This window comes from Momordica charantia, assembly GCF_013281855.1.
Source record: "Momordica charantia cultivar OHB3-1 chromosome 9 unlocalized genomic scaffold, Mcharantia_2.0 BLBB01000009.1, whole genome shotgun sequence".
Classification (NCBI taxonomy): domain Eukaryota; kingdom Viridiplantae; phylum Streptophyta; class Magnoliopsida; order Cucurbitales; family Cucurbitaceae; genus Momordica; species Momordica charantia.
The window spans coordinates 30,279,762-30,304,181 of record NW_028275167.1 but is presented as its reverse complement, the minus strand read 5'-3'; the positions used below and the strand labels follow the sequence as shown (position 1 = coordinate 30,304,181).

The 24,420-nt window shown below is 36.0% G+C and overlaps 4 protein-coding genes across 6 annotated transcripts; 2 read left to right on the top strand and 2 right to left on the bottom strand.

Annotated features, from left to right (window-relative positions):
• The first annotated feature begins 238 nt into the window (after nt 1-238).
• Nucleotides 239-3,877, top strand: LOC111019110 (ubiquitin-conjugating enzyme E2 2). The gene is made up of 6 exons (XM_022295394.2): nt 239-409; nt 1,137-1,270; nt 1,403-1,428; nt 2,163-2,252; nt 2,733-2,821; nt 3,594-3,877. Exons 2-6 carry the CDS (start codon nt 1,146-1,148, stop codon nt 3,720-3,722), a joined length of 459 nt encoding a protein of 152 aa, XP_022151086.1. The 5' UTR covers nt 239-409; nt 1,137-1,145; the 3' UTR covers nt 3,723-3,877.
• A 165-nt stretch (nt 3,878-4,042) lies between these two features.
• On the bottom strand, nt 4,043-6,914 carry LOC111019106 (Leucine-rich repeat protein kinase family protein). The gene is made up of 7 exons (XM_022295392.2): nt 5,684-6,914; nt 5,468-5,598; nt 5,138-5,381; nt 4,836-5,029; nt 4,723-4,751; nt 4,544-4,655; nt 4,043-4,410 (listed from the first exon to the last, which is right to left on the bottom strand). Exons 1-7 carry the CDS (start codon nt 6,912-6,914, stop codon nt 4,177-4,179), a joined length of 2,175 nt encoding a protein of 724 aa, XP_022151084.2. The 3' UTR covers nt 4,043-4,176.
• Nucleotides 6,915-14,125: 7,211 nt separating this feature from the next.
• Nucleotides 14,126-17,241, top strand: UTR3 (UDP-galactose transporter 3). The gene is made up of 7 exons (XM_022295462.2): nt 14,126-14,374; nt 14,950-15,047; nt 15,176-15,306; nt 15,595-15,625; nt 15,837-15,940; nt 16,088-16,209; nt 16,497-17,241. The coding sequence occupies exons 1-7, from the start codon at nt 14,271-14,273 to the stop codon at nt 16,903-16,905; spliced, it is 999 nt and encodes a 332-aa protein (XP_022151154.1). The 5' UTR covers nt 14,126-14,270; the 3' UTR covers nt 16,906-17,241.
• Nucleotides 17,242-18,214: 973 nt separating this feature from the next.
• On the bottom strand, nt 18,215-24,051 carry FLP (Duplicated homeodomain-like superfamily protein). Of its 3 annotated transcripts, XM_088117286.1 has the most exons (13): nt 23,045-24,051; nt 22,867-22,913; nt 22,701-22,757; nt 22,510-22,582; nt 22,146-22,201; nt 21,883-22,059; nt 21,619-21,794; nt 21,256-21,404; nt 20,746-20,882; nt 20,453-20,667; nt 20,221-20,366; nt 19,442-19,562; nt 18,215-18,981 (listed from the first exon to the last, which is right to left on the bottom strand). In XM_088117286.1, the coding sequence occupies exons 1-12, from the start codon at nt 23,120-23,122 to the stop codon at nt 19,485-19,487; spliced, it is 1,389 nt and encodes a 462-aa protein (XP_087973412.1). In that variant the 5' UTR covers nt 23,123-24,051; the 3' UTR covers nt 18,215-18,981; nt 19,442-19,484. The 3 variants fall into 3 exon arrangements, with proteins under 3 accessions (XP_087973412.1, XP_022151136.1, XP_022151137.1); XM_022295444.2 differs by lacking the exon at nt 19,442-19,562 and having other exon boundaries at nt 23,045-24,047; XM_022295445.2 differs by lacking the exon at nt 19,442-19,562 and having other exon boundaries at nt 20,221-20,363; nt 23,045-24,045.
• Between the last annotated feature and the right edge of the window lie 369 nt (nt 24,052-24,420).

The window sequence follows — 24,420 nt, the reverse complement described above, 5'->3', positions numbered from 1 at the left end:
AAATATATTGGGTTAATACACTCAATAGCCGGCCGAATAGCGAATACGAACTGCAAAATTACCGTTGTACTAAAATAAAAACATACAAAATACAAAATTACAGCGCACGGCAGATCGACACGTGGTAAACCATTTTCCTCTATAATATATCTTCTATTTTCTTTTTAATCCTTGTATTTTTTTTTAATAATTTTTTTGTTGTTAAATTTGATTTGAAATGCAATATAAGCATGACTTGGGTTACCTCTTTTGTTCTTTCTGCCTCTGATCGTGTTTTGGTCACCGGGGAAATCTCTCGTCGATGAGTCCTTCTCGTTAAACTGGTAGAGAATAGAAATTGGGATATTTCTTTGATTTCGTTTCTGAATCCATCAAGATCAGCGAAGGTTCTCGCCGCGCTAGGTTACGGGTAAGGGATTTCGATCATCTCAATTGTTTGAGTTATTGTCTTGTTTTTGGTCTTTTTTTGATCTTCGCTCCGATTTGCGGATCGCGGTGGTGATGTCGACTTTTGTTTTCGACGTAATTAACGTGGTTGTCGTGTGGATGTATCCCTACTGAGGTGTCAAAGACTTGTTCTCCCTAATTTCTTTCGTAAATCTGCTTGCCTGACCAGCAGTTTTGGATAGAGATCTAGGGGTTTTGCAGGGGAGGGTACGGGAAAGGATTTGTTGACGTGCCTTTAAGTTTTGTCGAGGCACGGCTTGGTAATAGCCAGTATTTAGCTTTTCTGATTGAATTCAATTCTGTGTCAAGGATGTTTCTTTGTGGGTTTGCTCTGTAAATTAAATTAAACGGTATCACATCCTCCTCCATCCATTTGGTCCATGTCGACGTAAGCTCTAGACTTACGGTTTAAACATGCAATTTTAATTCACTTGATGAAACGCCCTTGAAGTGGTCCATTGCCCTTGGTCGTTATGGTGGGTATCATGGAAGACCGTGGGCGCCCCCTTCTCATTTGACTAAACTTGTTTATTGTTCTTCATCGAAATTTCACTTGGTCGAATATTGATATTTTGAACCCTCGAACGGTATATTTTCATGTTTGGATTGAGGATTTTTCTTTTTCTTCATTAGCCATGTGCGTGTTCAAGAAAGTGAACTTAAGATTTTTGTCTTGATTTCTCTTTCAGCCGGTGAGGATGTCTACTCCTGCAAGGAAGAGACTGATGAGAGATTTCAAGAGGTTGCAACAAGATCCGCCTGCCGGCATCAGTGGTGCTCCTCAAGACAATAATATCATGCTATGGAATGCTGTTATATTTGGGTACGCTGGGGAAATAAATTACTACCGTGGTTTTTTTTTAAAAAAAAATCAGAATTTTCATACATATCCATAATTGCTTCTGTTACTAACTGATGCTATGGTCTTTTACTTTTTTTCCGTTGGCTTCTGCAGGCCAGATGATACACCTTGGGATGGAGGTATTCTCAATTTCTGGCTGGGGCTAATTGCTAAAATGACTTATTAGGATGATGAAAATGTTGTGATCAGGATCAAGTCTTCTAACGATTTATTTATTTCTTATTTGATGATTTCACTTCGTTTTTCTGTCCAAAACTATAATTAATGATGATGCATTTTTACTGCACATAAAAGCATTTTCACTTCTACCAATTATGTAGAGATATGTTTTGGCTGTATAGCTATTAGCCTAGTAGGGTTAAATTAATTTGCCAATTTTAAAATTATCTGGCGCTGATATGCATAATATTTTATATTTTTATGTTTCTTGGTCTTCTTTGTAAGCTCGTTCCACTAATGGATATGGGGTGTGTGTTGCATTTTTTGGTGGAAAGCTTGAGAATCATTAGAACTTGCTAAATTCTGATGGGTATGGGGCTGTGCCTTGTGTTTCCTTGTTGAATTGTTATCTGGTGGAAAAATACTTTAGAACTTTAAATGCGAAATATCAAGTTGCTTTCATCTTCTGGTGCAAATTATGGGTATGTACTCTGAAGGATCCATGCATTCCGCAGTTCTTTTATAAACGTGTGTGTGATTATATTGTAGGGGATAATAGCATCTTGTTTAATTTTCTTAAAATTTTAATTAATTTTGTATTTAATCTTTGTAGTTTTCGTAAGTATACTTATTTGTGAATCTCTCATGTAGTTTATGATTTGTAATTTGGTTACTCCTTTTCTGAGTTTACCAGGTACGTTTAAGCTGACCCTTCAGTTTACTGAGGATTATCCAAACAAGCCACCGACAGTCCGCTTTGTGTCTAGAATGTTCCACCCTAATAGTAAGTTAACATTCTCAAGGAATATGCCTTTTGTAAACATTTAATACTTTATGTGATTCATTCTTGGTCAATTTGAGGGCTTTTTGTAATCTCCGAGGATGCCTAGTTCTCCCGTACGTTCTTGGTCCTACTACTTCTTGTCAACACAATGTTGCTTATTGTGTATGTTTTTATGTTGTGCTGAGCTAATTTTCTTTTGCTAGCAAATGAAAAAAGAAAAAAACATCTGCCAACACTAGTGTGTGCTCTTTTATGAGCTGTATGTGCTATGTTTGATATGTGTATGGTATGCTTGGCATGGGCATGGGTATTTTAATGAGTGAAAAGCAAGAGAATGAGTACAAATATCTGTAAAATGAGGAAGTACATGCTCATCTTAGGTTGCTATGTAAGTTGTGACAATTTTGTTTTTTAATTTTTTCCGTAATGTTGCTAAGCCTTCACTTTTTGTGCTCATTTGCCTTTTCCCATCGCCTTCAGTTTATGCTGATGGAAGCATTTGTTTGGACATTCTGCAAAATCAGTGGAGCCCAATCTATGATGTAGCAGCTATACTCACCTCTATCCAGGTACCACATAATCAATTTGGCCTTAGTGCATGTGAAGGCTGAAAATTTTTCTTCCTGTATGATTATCAATAGCCTCTTTTTATTATTTTTTTGGGTACAAACGAAAAGCATGTAATCATAGTCACTGAAAGAAACCTGGTAGTGCTTTTCTGTACTATGCCCTACGTAAGAAGTAGAATGCATATGGTTCACGTGTCCTCAGGATTCTTAAAGTATCATATTTATGGAACTGGCTGTGTTAGCAAGCAGTTAGTAATGAATCTGCCCTCCCAACTGATCCATGTCATAAATGCCCCATTCTTTTAGTTTTTGTTCTTGATTCCAGAATTCGTGATAAATTACAGGTTTGATTCACTCACTCTTTGTGTGTGTGTGTCTCTCTTTTTTTGTCCCCTAATAAATTACTAGGAAGTTAAAAGGACTGGACGAATGTTAACTTGACTGATAATCTAATTGGAATTTCACCTACTAAGGAAATTGCAGACGTTATCGTTAATCTATATTTTTATTTTAGTCATGCATATTCATAATGTTCAGCACAAGTATTACTGCCCACCAAGAAAAGGGAAGAAATTAAGGGAAGCGTGGAGACGAAATATCTGACGAGTGACGATTATACGCCGTGTTATGGAGAGTGTAAAAATATTGACAAAATTAGACAAATGACCTTTAGGATTCAAAATGTTAAATGGCTCCCTCATGCTTTTCCTTGGTTTTCAAACCCACTTTTCTCTTCATCTGTTTCTAATACCGTTCCTGTTTTCAATTGCAGTCGTTACTGTGCGACCCCAATCCAAACTCTCCTGCTAACTCTGAAGCTGCTAGGATGTTCAGCGAGAACAAGCGTGAGTACAACAGGAGAGTACGTGAAATCGTGGAACAGAGTTGGACTGCTGATTAGCCACAGAATGGTTGTAGGAGAACAGAAAAGATAAGTCGAGTGGCTTGTTTGCATGATATTGTAACTGGGAAGAAAACTGATTTGTTGTGTAATTTGCGTATTATGTGATATGCTTGCTTGGTTTATAAAGATGGAACTACTTTAGTCTATTTCAATCTGACCATCTGGTCTAGTATTTTGCATCTTTCTCACGTGAGTTTTCTTCTATCCTTCAATTCTGGCCTTTGATCGAGGCAAATGCCGTTATATCGATTGAGTTGGAAACTTCAACAGGGTGCTTACACATTTCATACCATGAAGAATTACGGATGATCAAGGGCTAATGTGGAAGTGATGGTAACCTTTCTGTACCAAACTTTATCGCCAACTTAGACAAGGGCTTAGAAAAAGGAAAAATACGAGCTGTATACTTGTAAACTGTAGTTACATTTATTCCCACCCTCAACGGATTGATCTATATGAAAGTTCCGAGGTTTCCTCCACTACTTGTCCATCCTTCTTGAACCTGCATTGAGTACTGCAAATTCCAGATTACATCTTCAATGGAAGGACGCTTGCTTGGATCTTTGCTAAGGCAGTTGATGGCGATTTGAATTGTGGTTTTCAGGGAGTCAAATGCAAAAGAACCCAGAATTGAAGAATCAATAAAGCCCCGTAATTTTAGTCCTTCTGCCAAGCCACTTTCAAGCTGCCACCAAGAGTAGATGGAAGCTATCAGAATGTGAAAGAATCTCTAAAATTGCTACGGCGTAATTTTGATATTATCCATGTCGAATTTGATCTGTTAGAACCAATGTTGATAATTTTTATTTATAAGATACCTCACTCTTCGTATCATCCAATTCACTGGTCTCTGTGACCCGTCTACCAGTGATGACTTGTAGCAGAATGGCACCAAATTGAAAGATATCTTCTTTCTCTGGATTTTCGCTTCTGCATTTTAGAATCTAATTAGATTGTTGGATTGTTGCAAAAAGAATAGTCTAAATAAGAATGGTACCCTTTCGGCAAACGCAGCCCACCCTCATCCTGTAAGATTGAAAACAATCAGTGTTTTTTCAGAAATTAACAAAACTTGCATTTGGCTGAAGTGTATATAAAAACTTGTCCGACCTTAAGCGGCATGAGAATGTTGTAGTTGCTTATTTTTGCAGTCAGCGTCTCGTCTAACAAAATGTTTTCGACCTTGATATCGTTCCCGAAGATGCCAGGCACCATGCCGGTGTGCAGATGTTGTATTCCCCGGGCGATTCCAATGGTAATTCCCATTCTCTGAGGCCATTTCAAAGCCTCCTTCCTTTTCCAATCTGTGTTTGATGGTATACAAAATCAAAACAAGTATTGCAATGCAGGTCACTGATGGGGCTTTTGGGTTTAAACTTAAAAGCTAAATGGAGATGGGTTTGTTCTGTTACCTGTGAGACAATCCTTCAATGAGCCGTTGGATACGTATTCATTCACAACGAAGACAGTGCTGGCTGGGTTTAGATGGTCTTGATTAGTGATGGTGCAGTGTCCAAGAATGCTGACCAAATGCCGATGCCTCAGATTTTGCAATTCTTCAATGTGCCGCGCTAAGGTTTGAGGTTGAAGTTTTTGCTTTAGTTTGAAGCATTTGATCAGGACCACTGAACCATCAGTCAACCACCCTTTATATATCTGCAGGAATTGGACAGAAAACTTTTAATGGAAATAACTTTTCCTCGAGATATTCGCAGAGTCAAAATTTTGAACCGATTATTCACCTCTGCTTGGAACCCTTCAGAGGCCAAGCTTGATGGGTTGAAGTTTTTTGTGGCCTCATCGATCTCTTCCAATGTGAAGACCCGATAAGGCGGCAGCCCAAGTGCTGGTAACCTTGTCTGGGGCACACGTCCTGTGTAGAATCAAATTAACAAGAAGAAAATCATAATTTGATTTAGGTGAAAGAAAACTAAAAGGAGAACAGTGTCGGCTTTTACTGTTAGGCAGTGGAGAGCCAAGTTTATCAGCGGCAGATTTCTCATATTTGTTCTCTTCAAGTCGTCGTCTTCTTATTTTTCGGATGATTGCACAAACCAATAACAGAACAACACCTGACATTCCTACTACGCCTCCAATGAGGGCAAGCGTGAGACCCAATTTGTTGCTAAGTTTCTGTTTCTGGAGGTCACCTGGAGGCTTCACAGCCATTGCTTCCTTATGGCAGTAGGAATCAGAGTGCTGGTACTTCGAGTTTCCACTTGACATGCAGTTCCATGAAATATTCACCGTCCGACTCGGCGAATTTGATCCGATGCAAGAAGGTAATTTCCCTATCAAGAGGTTGTGTGAAATGTCTACAAAGTTGAGGTTTTTGTTGCAAGTTGTGTTAACAGAGAGTGCCCCACTTAATTGGTTATAAGCTAGGTTGAGGTACTGAATTGCAGGTAGAGAGAAAAGAGAGGAATGGATTGGCCCAAGAAATTTGTTAAAGGAAATATCTAGTAGCTGAAGCTTATTGAGTTCCATGATTCTGGAAGGGATTTCAGATCTGAAGAAGTTTTTTCTTAGTATGATGATCACAAGAGTTTCACCCAGAGGAGGAACTTTTTGTCCCAGTTGATTTTGTCCTAAATTGAGCTCTTCAAGAATTGCAAGGCTTCTAAGATCTGGGACACTTCCACTGAGCAAATTGTCAGCCAAAACAAGGCTCTTGAGGCTTTGAAGTTTTGAGATTGTTGGTGGAATGTCTCCATAGATGAAATTTGAGCTTATATTAAGCACTTGCAGAGATGAGAGCCTGTTGATTTTAGAAGGCAAAGGACCCCACAATCCCAAAGATACTAATGATAAGACTTTCAAGTTTGAAAGCTTGGTGAGAACAGTGAAGAAGGAATCAATAGAGAAGCTTTTGGATAGAGTCTGCTGGGAAGGGATGGAACTTACAGGGGCGGATTTTGGGGTTTTTGAAGGAGAGCTTTTGTTTCCAATGACAGTTAATTCTGTTATGTGAGTACCAGAACAGACAATTCTAAGTGAAGAAGGAGGTAAATAGCAGAAGTTTGTCCAGTTTGACCATCCTTGAAGAGCAACAGGATATTCCAAAATCTTTTGAATTTGGAAGAGAATTCTGGTTTCACTTGGAGAAAGTTGTCCAGTTGCAACTGGAACAAGAACAGCTAAAACAAAAGCAGGAAACAAAAGACAGAAAGAAACCCAGGAATTCTTCATGTTTTTGGAACTCAAAACTGAGCTAAACCCCATCAGAAAAGCATGCAAGGAGAAAGATTTTTGCTTCTAATCAAACAGAAACTGATGAGATAGATCAAAGGTACGAAAGAGGAAAAGAAAGAAACAAAATTTTATGTGCTTTCTGCAACTACTTTTACATGTGGGAGAAGGGGAATTTGGGAACAGGGAAAAGCAGAAGCAGCCATTGTTTGTAAGAGAATCATCAGAGGAGATCTGAAAAGAAATAGAAGGAATTCCAGAGTGAGTGAAGCACCTTTTCCAAGGCATTTCCAACAGTCAAAAAACTCAAAAGAAGAGATTAAAGAAATCCCAATCATGTGCTACCCAAGCCACAATATAAAATTGAACTCGAGCTGCTCTGCCGCACTTCCCTCTGACTTTTCTCCCATCAGAGTGTGCAGTAAAGTCAACTATGCTCCATCCAGTGGCCAGCTCCTGATGTTTGACCAAACTAGCTACAGTGGACTCGCGAGTCTGCCTCACAATCTCACGCGTCTTAGGCACGTGGTCTTGTGAATGCTTCCTATTTTAAAAATATGGCACAGTGAAATCCGGATTAGAGATTCTCAAAACCAGAATAGAAAATGAAACACAATGGCTATTAGTCAATATGAAACGAAACCAGAGGGGCCTGAGAAGGTTTTGATGGACTTACCATAATATCCTTGGTGATTTGAAACGTTTGTAGCTTTGTCGGTCGAAGGTGACTGAAAGTGAGTGAGAATTGCCCTTGAAGCCAGGGGAATCTTCCAACTTGTAGTTTATTGCGATTGGATTAGTTACACCTAATCCATCTTTTTTCTTTTTCGTTTTCATAATCATTATTATATTGCAAGAGGAAGCAGCCAGCTTTTCCAGCTCAATATTTGTATTTTTGCTAATTGTAGCCGTATTTCTTGGTACCAGAAATCAAGGATCAAGATGGTAATATTTGTATTAATTTGGTGAGGAATTCTACTTACCACATGAAACTGATTAAAAAAGCACAGTAGTTTGCGCCAAATTGTATCCATGCCCTAAATAAAGATACATCCATAACTCACTGCGATTCCTCCATAAACGGTAACTCCGGTGTTACGGGACCAGATAATTTCTCCATTTTCCTGGTCCATGGCGTATATCGGACCATTTGGAGCGACGGAACCGGCGAAAAGGACGCCGTTGGCCACCGACACGGGCGCATTGGCTGTTTCATTGCCAGAGTTCACCATCGAGCCGAGGATTCTGCCGGTGTCGGCGGCCAGCGCCACTCAGCCGCTCCAGGTGGCTGGTAAGACGGCGCGAGGGTGAAGCGCGGTTGCGTGGGCTCCATTTTGGAACTGTTCTGGTTCTCTGTTTCAAAAGTTTAAGCTCTATTATTTACGTTTCTAAAAAGTTTTTAAGACAAATTTTAAAAACTAAAAAAGACAGAAAGATAGAGGTAGTTTAAAATTTTAAAATTTGACTAATAATATGAATAGGTTTTTAAAAAAAGATAAAAAAAATCTACCAAATAAATGAAATTAAACATAATTTTTAAAATATAAAACTGAAAACCAAATCATATATTTTCTTTTGCTTAAATCTCTTAGCTTGAACTTCAAGATTATTTACTCTGGATCTAAAAAAAAAACATTTTAAAAGTTCACATAAAAATAATTAGTTTTTGATTAAATTATAATTAATCTCTAGACTTTTAAGAGTTGTGTTTAATAAGTTTTATTTTTGTCCAATAAATCTATGAATCTATTAATTTTATGTCCAATATGTCTCCAATTTATGAGATATTCTTAAAACCCCACCATCTATTAAAACAAAATTGAATTTGATCCAATAGAACTCCAACCAAAGTTTTCAATTTTGTGTACAATAAATATGAAAATTTCAACAAATATTTAATAGATTAAGAATCCACAAAATTAAAAGTTTACTAATTTGTTAGGCATCTTTTAAATTTTAACAATTTATTAGATACAAAATTAAAAGAGCATATGATGTGTTAGTTGTTAACATGGTATTAGTGTCTTGACCCATAGACCAAGATTAAACTGAAGTGAATGTACGGTCCAATGCACCGGTTTGGGTTGGGATTTATATCTTCAAACGGAAAAAAAGAAAGAGAGAAAATTAAGGATGGAAAAAAAAAACTGCTTAATTAGAAACTAATTATTGAACGAGGCTGGAATAATATATATGCTTAATAGTAATGGTTTTACCTTGGAATCTACGAGAGAAAAGTTACAAAAGCATATTAGGAGCTGGCCACACATGCAATTTTTTGCGTTTTTGGATTATTAATATTAGTCACTATTAGATTAGTATAGTGGAATTGGGAAATTTCATGTGGTGAATGGAATTGAAATTGATTTCTTATATCAAGTTAAAATAATAGGAAGTTAATATGTATAAAAAAGTTACGAAAATTTATGTCCAACAATATTATACTATTATAAAATATAGAGGCCAATTCATCCAAAAGTAGGAGAACCATAATTTTCTTGAAAACGAACACAAATTAATTTAATAAAACATTTGCCTCGTACTTTGATACTCCTACTTTTTATTTATTTATTTTTTTATTTTTGGATAAAATGATATACTACAAGAATTTATCATTTTGTCGATGCTAATGTTGGAAAAACTAATAAAAATATTAGGAAATCTCAAACGTAAAATTGTGTAGGTGGAGATCCGTTGAGAAAGTTGCCTCTCGATGAATTTATACCAAACGTCGGGATAGCTTGCTTTATATCGATATTTTTGAAAACGTCGGAAAAACGAACCTCTCCGTACAACTACTTTCTTATTGTATTGTTCTCTTTTTATTTTATTTAAAACATAAATAGATTACAGAATATTTTTTTATCTAACTAAAAATATAGTCATATAAAAAATTTTCTAATGAGAATAATCGGATAAGAAATTTATTATCCAATAGTCGAAACTTGGTCTCCACCCAACATTTATGTTGAACTTAAAAAGAAAAATAAGAGGAGAAATTAGTGGCGACAAAGAAATTTATTTTCCCAATTTTAAAGTAGTTATTTAATTTTCAAATTAATTATATAGCTATTTTAATTTCTAAATAATCAAGACTTTGAAGAAGGAGCAAATTAAATAAATGAAAAATAAAAGTGGCTCAATGAAAAAAAAAAACTAAAATATCATGAGGTAAATAGAGGAATTAAAAATGTATTTTATCAAAGATATTGGTATAATGATTAAAATTTGAAATTAAATATAATTAAAGGAAATATGAGAGACATGCATCAAACCCCAATAAAACAAGTCCATATGAAGAAAATGAAGTCTTGCAAATCCTCTCTTCTGCTCTTGTAGCCTAAACTGTGAGATGTCACCTAGAGTTCCCCCAAACACTTCAGTGGGACTTCCAAGAGTTTGGGAAATTGGCCCAATGAAGTGGTCAAGGGAACTCAAGGGGGCACCTAACTTTCTCTTCCATCAACACACAAGATTTTCTTGGTAACCAAACACATTGCAGCCCTACATTTATACAGCAAACCAGCCCCATGTCCTCTGAACAAATTTTGCATATCAACAAATATCACAGCACAAAGATGAACCTGGTCTGAATCATGTACCAAATGAAGGGTTTTGTTTTTGAAGAATGTTATGAGGTGCCACAGTGTCCTTTTCACATTGAATCTTTTTCTTTCTGTGAATCTGTTCTAGGACTCCCACAAAAATCCCACTTGAATTCGAATTTGTTCCAGATCTTATATATATATATATATATAAAAGAAACCCCACAAAATCATCTGGCATTATTTGATTTTGATTTGGTTCGACTCGATTTAGGATATATAGTGTTGGAAAGTAAAATATATAGCATGTCATGTGAACCGAAGACATTGGTCCACAACTAGCCTAATGGCACCGATATGGGAAGTTCAGTTGAGAGCACTACTTAGAGTCCCAAATAAGGCACTTAGCTCGTCTCACTAGAGTTGAGAACCCAAGTGCATTAATGTAGAACAATTTGAAACTACATAACAACCCTACTAACGAGTGGCTGGTGTAATATAATGACCCTCCTACTCTCCTATAAATATGTCATTCTGTTCAAATGATGCAACTCTGTTTGGAGCAAATCCATTAACTAAGACTTTAATTTAAAACGATTTGAGTATCGGAGTATTTGTTCATTGCGTGCAAGTCTTCTTCATAGTTCGCTTTGCACAACTTTGATCAATTAGCTCGTTGTGATCTTGGATCATCGGAAATCAGTATTAACATATTGAGAGAAATATATGTGGCATCTAGTCGATATGTTATCTTCTTGGCACTTTCAATTCACATCTCTTTAGCTTCTTCTGTATCTTAGGGATCTCTTCGGATAACAAATTAAAAAAAGGAGAAATGCATTTGTGAAAGGATATGACAATTGGCATATACCACAAGAAGAGTCCATACAATATTATATTCTCTTTTGTTTGCCTCCAATTTAACACCACAATCCGTCCAGGTTCATCCACCATTTGCTTTTTGCGCCTTTAACTTTGATTCTTCACCAGTGAACTATGAAGCTAGCGCATCCAAAATTGCAGCTCCAAAAAAGGCCTATAAGTAGCCAATACAAGAAGTTTTGGCATTAAGGTCATTTGTGCTTTGCTTATTACAAGGTCATTTGCCTCTTGGAGTTTCCCTGAACGACTTCATTTAGGGGAGATTTTAATAAGACTTTCCTATAATTGAAGTGTTTGGGGGAACTCCTAGTGTCAATTGACCAACCAAATTTCCTTTAATTTTGACTGTGTTTAATTATATTTAGTTGGTTTTCTTCCACAGAGGGAGATTGGGTTTTTTTATTAGTCAAGGAAAAAAAAAGATTTCGATAATAAACATTTCAAGAGATTGTGGTTGAGTTGCCAATGCGAACCCTAGAAACTAAGATTTGAGGAGGAAGAAGCATTAATTAGAGAGTAAGAAACAAATTAAAGTTAGGATACGACTTTCATGCAATTCAAGCAAAAAGGCTCAAATTTGAAAAAAGAAAATGAAAATAAAGAAATGAATTGCCAAAACAAGTTATATATATAATATGTGTAAAAATATGTGTAATTAATTCAAGTCGTAACTTAGATTTTTGTGTAAAATCAACTTGATCGACAAACTTAGGTGTGTTTGAGAATGATTTTGGTCAAATCATTTTTGTCATTGTCAAAATTATTTACTTTCTCTTGATCATGTTCGACAAATTAAAAAATTGATTTTAGAAAATTTTAAAATCTTTAAATTGATTTTTAAGATATCCAGATGATTTTGAAAAATCAATTATACTTAAATCTATTTTTTTTCAAAATCACTCATTCTACTGTATGATATTGCAACAGTTTTCATATTTGTAAGTAAGGTTTATACACCTGGTAAAATCCAATTATATAAATTTAGATTATAAGTTAATACTAATTTTTTTTCCTTTAAAGGTCGTGGGTTTCAACTTACCCCTCTATATGTAATATTCTGAAAAGAATTTAAAAATCCCTTGACCTCCAACAGACAAAGTTTTAAAATAATCTAGTTTTAAAAATAAATTACAAAAATAATGTTAGTTTAAAAAAAACTACAAAATAAATGTAATTTAAATAAATAAATTCAAAGGTAAGTTATGTTTTCAAAACTATTGACAAAAATAGGTTAGGTTAAAATAAAAGTCAAAACTCGCGTACAATACTTGCGATTTCCGTGCAAACATGGCAGGTGATTAGTTGGAAGTCGCGTACATTGTACGTGACTTTCACCTTTTTATTTTTATTTTTTGGAAGTCGCGTACAATCGACTTCTACATTTTTATTTATTTTTTGTTTTATTTTATCTATATATTGTTATTTTATTAATATTGCGAAATTTAATTAAGATGTGATTAAATTTTTTATTTTTTTATTTTTAAATTTGATTAAAATGTCATTTAAAGTCTAAAAGTTTAAACTTATATTAAAACTAATTCGATGATTAAAATGTCATTTAGCTTCTTGTATTTCATCTTCGTATGTTCTATAAAATAACATTTAAATTTAATATAAACTAAATCGATAAAAAATTATTAAATTAATAAAACCATAAAAGTAAAGGTATAAATTACATGAAACTCACATGTTTTGTCATTTGCATCGCGAAATACATGGCTTTAAAACAAAAACCAAATTTTGGGATATGTATAATTAGGGTTTTGTTTGTTTTACAATTATTTTGTTTTAAATTATTACATTATAGGAATATGTCCATCATGTGGTAGGTAATTAAGAACTACTTTCCAAATATGGAGAAAATTAAGATGATAGTATTTTTCTTAAATTATGGTCTTTTAAAATAAAATTAAGAAAAACAAAGGGATTATGGTCTTTTAAAATAAAATTAAGAAAAACAAAGGGATATTGGTGGGAAGTTGCAGGGCTATAATTTTTAAATTCAAAAGATAAAATAAAAATAAAAAAAATAAAAGAGGAAGTGGGGAAGGGCTGCCCCTCCCAAATTTAACAAAAAAAAAAACAAACAGACGTTGGCTGCGACTTCCAAATTCAAAATAAAAAAATAATTAAAAAAAATAAATGGCCCGTCAGCAAAGACGTGGCTCCATTTGCGCCACGTCAGGCAGAAGTCGCAGCCAATGGCTGCGACTTTAGTGAAATCGCGGTCAATGACTGCGATTTCGACATAAGTCGCAGCCATCGCCTGCGATTTTGGGCAAATCGCAGCCTATCCCTGCATTTATCTACCCTAATTTTGTAATTATTTGAAACCTAACTTAGATTTGTCATTTGTTTTTAAAAAATAATTATTTAAAAAAAATCCACCTCCCACTAGCATTAAAATTTAAAACCATGAGAAAAATGAGACAATTGCGAGTGGACCATGAAAAATATATTTTCCAGAAGAAAAAATGAAAGGTCAGGCCCAAAAGCAGGGTTAGGCGACATGTCGTCAAGTTATCAAAAAATGAAATCGTCTTGTCGTAATTCATAAATGACACGTGGTACTGGTTTTCTTCATTAGAATTTGGAAGTCCACGCTAAGCTAACTGCGCGGTTTTGCCTTCGCCGTTGTCTTTACTTTTGCCTTCCGTTTAGAAGATCCGCGTCGATTCAGCCAATCAGAGGCGCGAAATCGAGTCACCGCTCCAATAGAAATCTTCCACGTGGAATACTGACCAATATCAGTCGTTTGCGACCTTCTATATCCTTCGTAAAAGGGCACTTCTGCAGTTAATTTCTTCTCCAATTCGGTTCTTCGCCATTCTTTATTTTCGATCCCAAATCCAATTTTTCTCTGCACATCTTTTGCAATTGCGGATATATTTGCTGGATCTACTATCTCCGGCGACATCGACGGCTGAGAATGGAAGCTCATGGCAGCGGATTCCGCCGCGTGCTCGTCCTCGCCTTTTGCGTCGCCGGGATTTGGTCCGCTTATATTTACCAAGGCGTTCTTCAGGAGACTCTGTGAGTTGCTTTCGTTCATTATGATTTATTTTGTTTTTATTTTTCGTTTTCTGAGTGCATGTCTATTGTTGATATCTTCCTGAGGATCCTGATACAGCATAAATTTAGTTTTCCGTTTTTTCATATCTTCTGGATTATTTGTTGGTAAGTACATTGATTTTATTGAATTTACATATGAGCACTAAATGCCATCTATCTAGGGCAATCTGGAGAACTATTCCATGAAATTGGACGTTGCCATTTTTTCTTTATGTAACTTCTTCCAGTTTGCTTCGCCATTACATGCTTAGCTCAAGTTTTCTGCGGGTTTTGGGGACTAATAGTAGTGCAGATCAATGGTTGTCAACTGGCCTCAATCACGTATGTTACAGAAACTGTTGGGACTTTGACCATTTAAGATATGGAATTTTTAATGAAAATAATTTAATTTGAGGATTAGCCGTCGTTCTACCTGCTGTATTTTCTTTGAACGTGGCCCCCGTTCCCGAGCGCAAAATCCTCTATGTTCTTGCTTTGCTCACCAACGCATTTGAGTCGATTTTGATAATTATGAGTAATTTCTCGTTTCTCTTTAGGTCCACTAAGCGCTTTGGTCCTGACAGAAAGAGATTTGAACACCTTTCCTTCCTTAACCTGGCACAAAATGTTGTCTGTTTAATATGGTCATATATAAGTGAGTTTCTCTTGGCTCAACTTTTTACCAATTCTATTCTGTTCTGTATCATCCATTATCATACCACGTAAACAAACAATTTTTTAGCTGTGGCCAAAAGAATTAAGCTGGTTGTGCATCATAAACAGTGATAAAGCTCTGGTCCAGTCGTAGCACTGGTGGTGCACCATGGCGGGCGTACTGGAGTGCTGGTATTACGAATACGATTGGACCAGCTATGGGGATTGAAGCTTTAAAGTATATAAGTTATCCTGCCCAGGCATGTTTCATATTATCCTCTTATTTGAATGTTTGACCTTATCATTTCTTTTCTGGCTCTTTCATTTGCTATAATTTAATTAATTAAGATTTCTTGACAATAAATTCTGTGAGGAAGGACACATATGTTGCACTTTCTGCCTAGGATGTGTGTGACTACTAACTAAGTAATCTGTGGCAACTAAAAAGCCTTTGGCAGATGATTATTATTTGTAGAGCAAACAAAAAATAGAACTGATAAGTGATTTATTTGATCCTGGCGTACTGAGTAAGTTGTCAACTTGTGCAGGTCTTGGCAAAGTCATCAAAAATGATTCCAGGTTAGACATAAACGAGATCCGCATGATAATATGTTTTACTCCAGTTAATTATGCGAATCATATATAATTTGTTCAATGGAAAATAAAAAAATGAAGGAAAAAGTAGTTATGAAGTAAAGGAGAATAACCGGACTTCAAGGGTCCAATGTGAGGAATTGATGATCTGTGTGCGTATCCCTTAATCTGAATGCCTTATATCTCGTTTATGCAGTGATGCTGATGGGAACGCTAGTTTATGGTATTAAGTACACATTTCCAGAATATATTTGTACTTTTCTGGTTGCTGGAGGAGTATCAACATTTGCACTCTTAAAGGTATTTTCTTTTTCAAGTCTTCTTCTCGTGTTCTTATATCTTTGTGTTGTAGAATAGGGATGATGAATGAATGCATCATCAATTTCTGTTTTGAAGTTTATTTATTTATTATTCTTTTAAATTTATTTATGCTTGTGTTAATATCAGACTAGCTCAAAGACTATAAGCAAGTTGGCGCATCCCAATGCACCCCTTGGATATGGACTTTGCTTCCTGAACCTCGCATTTGATGGTTTCACGAATGCCACTCAAGATTCCATTTCTGCGAGGTATGAATATCTTTTTCACAATTGTTCCGTTAAAATCTTCCTCTTCATGTACATGATTAATTAATACGAATTTATCTTGTTAAAGACATTTCCTATAAAAAAAAAAAAACCTTGTCAAATATATTTCCAATAAATTATTACATGATTTTATCTTTTCATAGCTCGATGCAGTGATTAGAAATAAATTCAAATTGGTCCACAACTTTGAAGCTATATGCTGTTCAAAGTTTTAAGTCAGTTAACTTATGATTACTGTAATGGTCATTTATTCATCGTCAATCCTGCAGGTACCCAAAAACAAGTGCATGGGACATAATGTTGGGAATGAATCTTTGGGGAACTATATATAATATGATTTATATGTTTGGCTGGCCGAATGGTACTGGGTATCATGCCATAGAATTCTGCAGGCAGCATCCTGAGGCAGCGTGGGACATTCTTCTGTACTGTCTCTGTGGAGCAGTAGGCCAAAATTTTATCTTCCTAACAATAAGCCGATTCGGTTCCCTTGCCAATACCACCATTACCACAACTCGCAAGTTTGTCAGCATTGTGGTGTCCTCTGTGCTCAGTGGCAATCCTCTGTCTTCCAAGCAGTGGGGCTGCGTTGTAATGGTCTTCTCGGGGTTATCATATCAAATCTACCTCAAGTGGAGGAAGCTGCAGAAGTTGCAGAGAAAGAGAAAGACAACCTAACCAGGAATTACATTGTAACCAAAGGTTCAGTGGTCCTAAAATTAGAGGGTATCTGGAGTAAATTCATGGATGTAGAGTTATAGAGCGCTTCAGAAGTTAAATGAACAAAGTTTTGACTCTGCTTTTTCTTTTATTTTTCCTATAAAATCGGTCTTCGGGGCTGAGGACCTGTGGAAGCTCCCTCCTCGAAGATGCATCTGATTTTTTATTTTTGGAACTCAAAGAAAACGGCTAGCTGGTGAGGAAATATACTAATGATGCTGTAGTATAGTGTCGGCGGAATCTACACTTTAATCTACAAGTCAATGTTGTAAGAAATAATGTGTTATTTATCCAGATTTTATGTTCGCCCCTGCTATAAAAAAGATTTCTGATAAAATGTTTCGACAATGTTCAGTTATGACTTGCAAAAATGAATAGGAGATCCAATAACTTGTTCGAACAAGTCACAAAATAAGACCCCATTCTTGTCTTTACGTTTTAATTTTTTTCTTTAACTTTAATATCGAGTTCAAGACATTATTTTTCTCACTCACGAAAAAAAAAAAAGATATTATTTTTCTCTCTACTTAAAATAACTGGAATAAGAAGTATGAGATCTATGAAGCCAAAATTTGTTCCGAACAAACTATATGAATTAAACAGCAATTAATGTCTTTTTTTCTCCTTTGATTGAAATAAATTCAAAACTAGCCTTTTTTTGTTTCGTTTTTTTTTTAAAGTAGAATTCAAAACTAGCCTTGTTCCCCGAGAAAGTTGATAGCAATAAGTGGCCCTTTATTTTGTAGGGAGTTCCCTCTTCTTTTTACCTTCCACTTTTTGACTTTCTTCATAATTATATTTTGTCCACCACTGCGACTCTCCAACCACCTCATTTTAACACTCACCCTTCTTCTCTGCACTGTCAACTTCAGTTCAATTTTCAGTCTTGCACCAGAGCCCAAGATGTTAGGTAAGTTTACAAAATTCTCTCCAAGTATCTTCTCTTTGTCTTGTTCTCCCCCTCCTCCCCATGTATTCGAACTCCCATTTCATGTATCAAGTTTTCTAGAAGAGATTGCAGAACTGATATGAATGTGTTTCAAGAAGTTAGAAGCTCTTACAATTTCACAAAGTTTGCTGCACTTGACACTTTCTTCTGTTTAACTTGAGATTTTCATAGTTCCAACTGGGAAGGAGATAATCAGACAGACAAAGATTTCTGTCTTTTCTCTGTATCTTAATGGGTGCTATTCTTTTCTTTAATCGGTTGCTGTTCTGTCAGAGATCCAGGGCCATTAGAGAACAGAAACCAAGGTAGAGGGATAAATGCACACCAACACCAAAACACATTCCATTCAAATCATATTTATGTTTGTTACATCAAAAATCAGGTAAGGTACAAAAAAAATGCTAATTCTATACCTCTGCTGCACACCAAAAATATAAGTATATAGGAAACCATCTCAACTGGTTATCCTCTACCTGTTTTCATCAGTTCTTTTTTTTTTTTTTTTTCCTTCTTTTTGCTTTCTGCTTCCCTCGTTCACTTTTTGTTGGAGGGCTGTAAGCAAGCGGCCAAAGCATGCTTACTTTCTGAATGTCTACGGATGTATCTAGAAGTTATGTACATGTGGGAAATCAAGCTACAAAAACTGGGACACCAAAAATCACATTGCAAGGAACTGAAAAGGTGAAAAAATGACACACCAAGCACACTGGTTTGGATGTTACTATTAGAGAAACCCCACCTAGGGAAAGAAAAGAAAAAAAGAATGTGGAACACGCGGTTATTTGTGTCCCCATGTGTCTGAATGCGCCATAACATTCTAGACACGAGTCATGGAATGCAGATATCAACATGCCACTATGAAAAATTTTAGGCCGGAATGGCTGCAAACCAATGAAATTTAATTCAAAGAAAAAAAAAACTGAATTTTGGACCTAGATAACGCAGACTCTGTATGTGGGATGATTAGAGAGGTTTTATAGACTTTGGAGAAGGGCTCTTTTGCAGGGTGGTGGTTGTGAAGGATTAGCACTAGGGTTAAGGGAAGGTGACTCCACTCCCAGTGTTCTAAGAAGAAAACTCCTTTCCTGAAAAAGAAAGAAAAGAAAACAGATGAGAGATAGTTCATAAAATGCATAGTTGCGTACGCATTACAAATACTAATTCTCAGAATAAAAGCATTTTTGTTGATCACACTTCCATTTAATATTTGCTCAAGAGGCAAAAATCTAGAGAACAAAGCTCAGCATGAAACAGGTTTAAGCTAAGTTTTTAAATTTACTACGGCAGCTTGGCATCATCAAACATACTTCACATGTAGGGATAATAAAGCATCTAGCGGAGAAAGTAGTTCAGCTATCAAAACTCATTTACTACTGATACGATATTCTTTGACCAAGAGGCACTCTGATATTCAGTGTTCTGTTCTCCATCTAGAATTTGGTTTAATTTCCTAATCAGTGTACCAAAGAAGTTTTAATAATATTTATGGGTAGCCTTGTCTGATATTCTCTAATTCTAGATGCAAAGAGAAATCCAGGGATTTACCTAGCAGAGTCCTGCCATGTCTACATAGCTTGATTTGATCAACTTAATTCACGTTCTCAAACCTAGAATATCTCCATTTGCTAATCTTTCCTAGTTTGACAACCATTATCAACCTGAACCACTTCAAGAAAAGAACTAGAGTATTTTTAGATAGGAACTAAGTTTTAGCTGCAAATTCTTGACCTACAGAAAATTTATAGCGTCTTTTTGTTAGACCTTAAGTGCAATCATGTTACTATTAAATTATAACTTCACTTGCACGAGGGGCCAATTAGTTGATCTAAGACTAAGATCATATGAAACCACAAAGTCCCTATCTATACACTGTTGCACCAACTCATGGCTTTTATAATCCATCAATTCAGATTCCTATTGACAGTTTTATCAATAGTGAGCACGAAGATCAACAACTAAGTTTGATAATATATAGAGATAGAGATAGATATTCACTTAATTGCTAAATTCTAATTAAGATCTGACTATTTATGGATTTGATTCATTTGAACTTGTTAAGAACTGTGGTATGCTTCTATGATATGATTGTATGTAGTATCAGGGTTTTGATAGAAACCACATTTCATAGTCACTCATAGTGGAAGGCTAAGGCCAAAGACACCTGACTGGCAGCTTTCTTAAACTCCTGATAAGCTCTCAAGTGTTTGCCGAGGGTTTTACAACCACTATTTATTACTGAATCTGCTTTTTCTTTGATATATAAACAATCACTTGACTTGTTTTATTTTATTATTGCAGTAAAACAAAATGCAAAGATAACTTACACTTTCAGAGAATTGTGGGCTAGGAATTCCTGCTGCCAAGGATCTAAAAAGTGGAATTACATTCATGGGGGAGCTAAATTCTGAGCTTGAAAATGAAGAGGCAATGGTATCATTCTTTCGTTCATTGCAACACTTGAAGGCCTCTGCTGCAGTAGAACATTGAATATTCTTAGCAGCATATCAGGAGAAAAACTAATGGCCTCTGTAACCAAAGTGAGAACTTATTCCTTACCTCGCTCCAGGGTTTTCTTGGGAATTTCTTTCTCAGATTCACCAAAATCATTTTGCTCTCCAGTGCAAGTTGACCCAGATTCAAATTTAGCTTCCTGATGATGAGTCCCTATCTCAGATTGACTTTGACCTATTTTCTCCTCTGCTGTTTGGGATACTAGTGTTGATCCAGTACTGTATTCTGAACTGCCAGGAGACTCATGGAGACTAGGTTGTCTGCGAACAGTGACGTTGATAAGGCCACAAATAATCAGTAGCTTAAATCCCAAAATTATAGCATGCAATTTGTGTTACCTCCATTGGCTGCCATCATTGCTACTCCTTAAATCCTCCACTGACTCTTTAATGTTTTCCACTTGAAATTCAATATCCGGAGTTATATATTTGGGTATGTCATTTCCTTTGCTTCGACTGAGGAAATCTTGGAGAATCTGATTCATATTTAATAGACATCTCAGAAGAAGAAACTATTATACGAATGAATATATCAGACATCTTACATGAAAACTATATGCAGGGTGCTCAAGAATTAATGTGTTGAGAAATTTTCAAGTTCTGGAGCATGATGTTAGCAGCAATACATAATCGAGGAGTATCCTTTTTTTATGCTTAAAATCTCCTTGCCAGGTCTAATAATAAAAATAGATTTTATTTGTTTGGTTGAATGTGACATAGAATAATAATTCATTCCCTTTATATTTACTTGGTTATTTGCTATTACTAACATGGCAGCTCACTATTACAAAGCACATATAATATTATTGTTGATAGACAAAGTACCAGAAAAATTATAATTTCACCCACCTTCCAAGCATTTTCAAGACTCTGGTCTGTATTCTCTGTGTTAACCTTCAGTGCAAGTGAACTGAGTAACTCTGCTTGTTGTGTTAAAGCAGTTACCTTTGGATCATCCTTCTTGATGAAGGTTCCTTCACTCTTGTTACCTTGAGCAGCTGCTTATGGTGGAGAAATGAAGGGATTAATCTCCTTATCATGAGCCCAAAAGTGAAACCAAATGATGCAACAACAAACAAAACATGCAAAGGAGTGACTAGTAGACTTGTTTCCATTGGCTGAATTTTAAAGGAAATGATATCCTCGTCTCTATGCTGTTTCTGAGTCTCAGATTCTAACGAGAAAGTTTAGAAGGTTGTTGAAGTGACTTACTAGTACTGAGACCTTCATTGGCATTGTTCAGGGGAAGTTGAGCTGCCAAATTGTCAACACTATGGACATTCTCAACCAGTACTGCAAATGGGGCTCTCAGCTGATGATCCATACATGGCTTTTTTGATCCATCTTCAAGTGAGCAACCTTCTGTAGTATCAGATATGTGTGCTCTCCTGAATGGTTAATTGCAGAACAATTAATCTTTTTCTGTGAAGCAACTACTCCGCATTTCTATTTAGACATCCTGTAAGCAAAATTTACCTCATTCTCTTAACCAGTTGAGGAGTTTCTGACGAAACACTATTACTCCCATTTTGAAATAGGACCCTTTTCTTGCTGTAGTTGATGAATGAACTTGAGTTCTCTTTTGCTAATGCTTCATATTTGGCTCTCTTTTTACACAGGGTGGTAAACCGGTTTTTCACTGCATTGTCCGTTCTGCACAATCAAAATCAGCATCTAAATGTTTGGTCAAAGTTGTGGTAAGATCCAACTGCAATAAGGGGAACTCGAAAGCTCTATACCTGCCTGACACCACCTTTGCTATCTCCGTCCATCTGTTTCCAAATATTTTCTGCGCCTGTCGAGAAGGTTAATTTATTAGATATAGGGGCATCCAATGACGTGGGAATGCTCAAAAGTTTCAACACATTGACCGTTTGGCTGCTTTTCTACTTTTAAGAGACAGCAGTGACTGCTAATACTTGCTAAACCAAGGCATTATAACATTATTTCACACAATTCAATATCACTCGTACAATCAAGAGATGTAATAAAATGACATTTACACTAGACTCTGAGCTTATATGACAGTAATTTCGGACAATATTTAAATCTAAAATCTGTATTATGGATTTTTGTGCTCTTACAAGTGGGGGGAATAATCACCTCGCATAGAAGTAAATCCTCTTCCGGAGACCATCCCCCTTTCTTAAAATCAGAATTCAAGTATGTGTACCATCTGAAACGTAATTCCCATAGGCCATCACATCAGTGAAACTCAATCAACCCAGAAGAAAACGAGAGCTGTTTCGATCAACTTGTTACCAATTACCACGGTTCTCATCATTTCAAATTACCTTCTTCTGCACTGTCTTGTTGTTTTATCCTTGAACTTCGATGCAATGATTGCCCAACTGCACCGTCGATTACATCAACAATCAATCACAGGCAGAGTAAAGAATAAATTAGATTAACGACGAAGAAGATAAATAAAACACAGAGACAATGACTGGGAGATCTTACTTTTCTGTTCCGTGTAGGCTAATCTGCTCCCGGAGAATATCATCCTCCTGAAACTCAAATAACCCATATCAGAAAACACAGCCAAAGGGTCTTCTAATAAACATCGGGAGCAATCTACAAAAATCGGAAAGAAGAAGGGGAAAAAAAAGTGAGACGGAGAGGGGAAAGAAATGGAGACCTGTTGAGTCCAGGAAACGATGTGTCGTTCCTTCTTCTTGGAATCATCGGTGGCGAGCTTCTTCTTGGTGTCCTGCATTTGGTTTATTAAATTACAATCAACTGTGTCTCTTAGGGCGCTCCTCCCCTTTATTGAACCCGAGTTGCATGCTAAAGGCAAGCCTTTCTATGGCATATAAAAAAAGGGGGATACGAAACTGCAAAGTCCCCAAAAAAGGAAAACTTCTCCCCTCCCCTTTCCTTTAATCTTTACGGATAGAGGACACTGTTGAGTTCAAAACGGAACAGCAATTTCAAGTCGAAAGATGATCCAGAAAGCTCTAAATCAAGCCCTATACAATATCGAAATTGCCTCGGATTCTGACCTTTTTCCCCACTCACCACTTTAATTCCTTCACCATATAGCTAGTGTCCGCGTTCAGACAAACAAAACCTCCATGGATTCCGAGGCAAAGGAACAGAGAGAAGAAATCATGAATCCAATCCAATCCGATCCCTCCCAATGAGAACAACTTCGAATTGAGGAGCCTGAAACAATCACCGTCCGTGATTGTATCACCGATAAAAACCAAGCCAAGCCAAACAACCGATGTAATCAATCTTCTTTTTCGAAATCCGAGAAACGGTGTTCTTATCTAAAAGAGATAATGATTAAGCAGAGGAAGGTAGATCTACGAATCGAAGAAATAAAACACATGTATTTGGAAATGGGGATTCTTCAGTATATTCGGAATTAGCTAGAAGTAGAGCCCTTCACTGTGAGTGAGAGGGCGATCTGTGTCTCTCTCTCTCTACAAGTAGAAGAAGATTCAAGATTGGTTTAAAAATCATTCTCTCTCTGTGGCGTATACAGATTGAAAATGAAAATGGAAATTAGTGTCACAGAACAGAAAAGAAACAACGGACTGTTGGTGAGTGCGCGGGTATGAAGGGAAGTTTGAAAAAGAACGCTGAATTCCATGTGGGGATGAGGATGGTGGAGTCGACTAAGCCCACATTTCACTGACAAACCCTATTTTTCTTTTTTCTTTTTTCTTTTCTTAATATTTATATAATATATATGTATGTATGATGTATGTATGATGTATGTATGTACATGCATGTGTCATGCATCTCAATAGTGAATATCATCATGCTTATTGGCCAGTTTCCTTCATTTCAAATCAAAATTTGAATAATATTCTCTCTTCTTTCTTTTTTTTATTTATTTTTTATTTTTTGAAGGAGCATGATCACCTTCCTTCAAAGTCTCTTTTTTTATCTTTTTTTTTTGTTCTTTTTCCGATTCTACTTTTCTATATTTTATTCGTCCTTATTTTTGCTAATTAATTTTATTATATTAAAAAAGACAGATATATGGTTTAATATCATTATAGA

Excerpts from the sequence above, each read along its gene's own strand:
- LOC111019110 (XM_022295394.2), top strand. The coding sequence starts at position 1,146 with ATGTCTACTCCTGCAAGGAAGAGACTGATGAGAGATTTCAAGAGGTTG. Across the intron at positions 1,271-1,402 it reads TGGAATGCTGTTATATTTGG|GCCAGATGATACACCTTGGG; the intron begins GTACGCTGGGGA and ends TGGCTTCTGCAG. Across the intron at positions 1,429-2,162 it reads TGATACACCTTGGGATGGAG|GTACGTTTAAGCTGACCCTT; the intron begins GTATTCTCAATT and ends TGAGTTTACCAG.
- LOC111019106 (XM_022295392.2), bottom strand. The coding sequence starts at position 6,914 with ATGAAGAATTCCTGGGTTTCTTTCTGTCTTTTGTTTCCTGCTTTTGTT. Across the intron at positions 5,599-5,683 it reads TGGCTCTCCACTGCCTAACA|GACGTGTGCCCCAGACAAGG; the intron begins GTAAAAGCCGAC and ends GATTCTACACAG. Across the intron at positions 5,382-5,467 it reads CTGAAGGGTTCCAAGCAGAG|ATATATAAAGGGTGGTTGAC; the intron begins GTGAATAATCGG and ends CAATTCCTGCAG.
- UTR3 (XM_022295462.2), top strand. The coding sequence starts at position 14,271 with ATGGAAGCTCATGGCAGCGGATTCCGCCGCGTGCTCGTCCTCGCCTTT. Across the intron at positions 15,941-16,087 it reads CAACATTTGCACTCTTAAAG|ACTAGCTCAAAGACTATAAG; the intron begins GTATTTTCTTTT and ends TGTTAATATCAG. Across the intron at positions 16,210-16,496 it reads CAAGATTCCATTTCTGCGAG|GTACCCAAAAACAAGTGCAT; the intron begins GTATGAATATCT and ends TCAATCCTGCAG.
- FLP (XM_022295444.2), bottom strand. The coding sequence starts at position 23,122 with ATGCAGGACACCAAGAAGAAGCTCGCCACCGATGATTCCAAGAAGAAG. Across the intron at positions 22,914-23,044 it reads TCGTTTCCTGGACTCAACAG|GAGGATGATATTCTCCGGGA; the intron begins GTCTCCATTTCT and ends TTTGAGTTTCAG. Across the intron at positions 22,060-22,145 it reads GCAAAGGTGGTGTCAGGCAG|AACGGACAATGCAGTGAAAA; the intron begins GTATAGAGCTTT and ends TTGATTGTGCAG.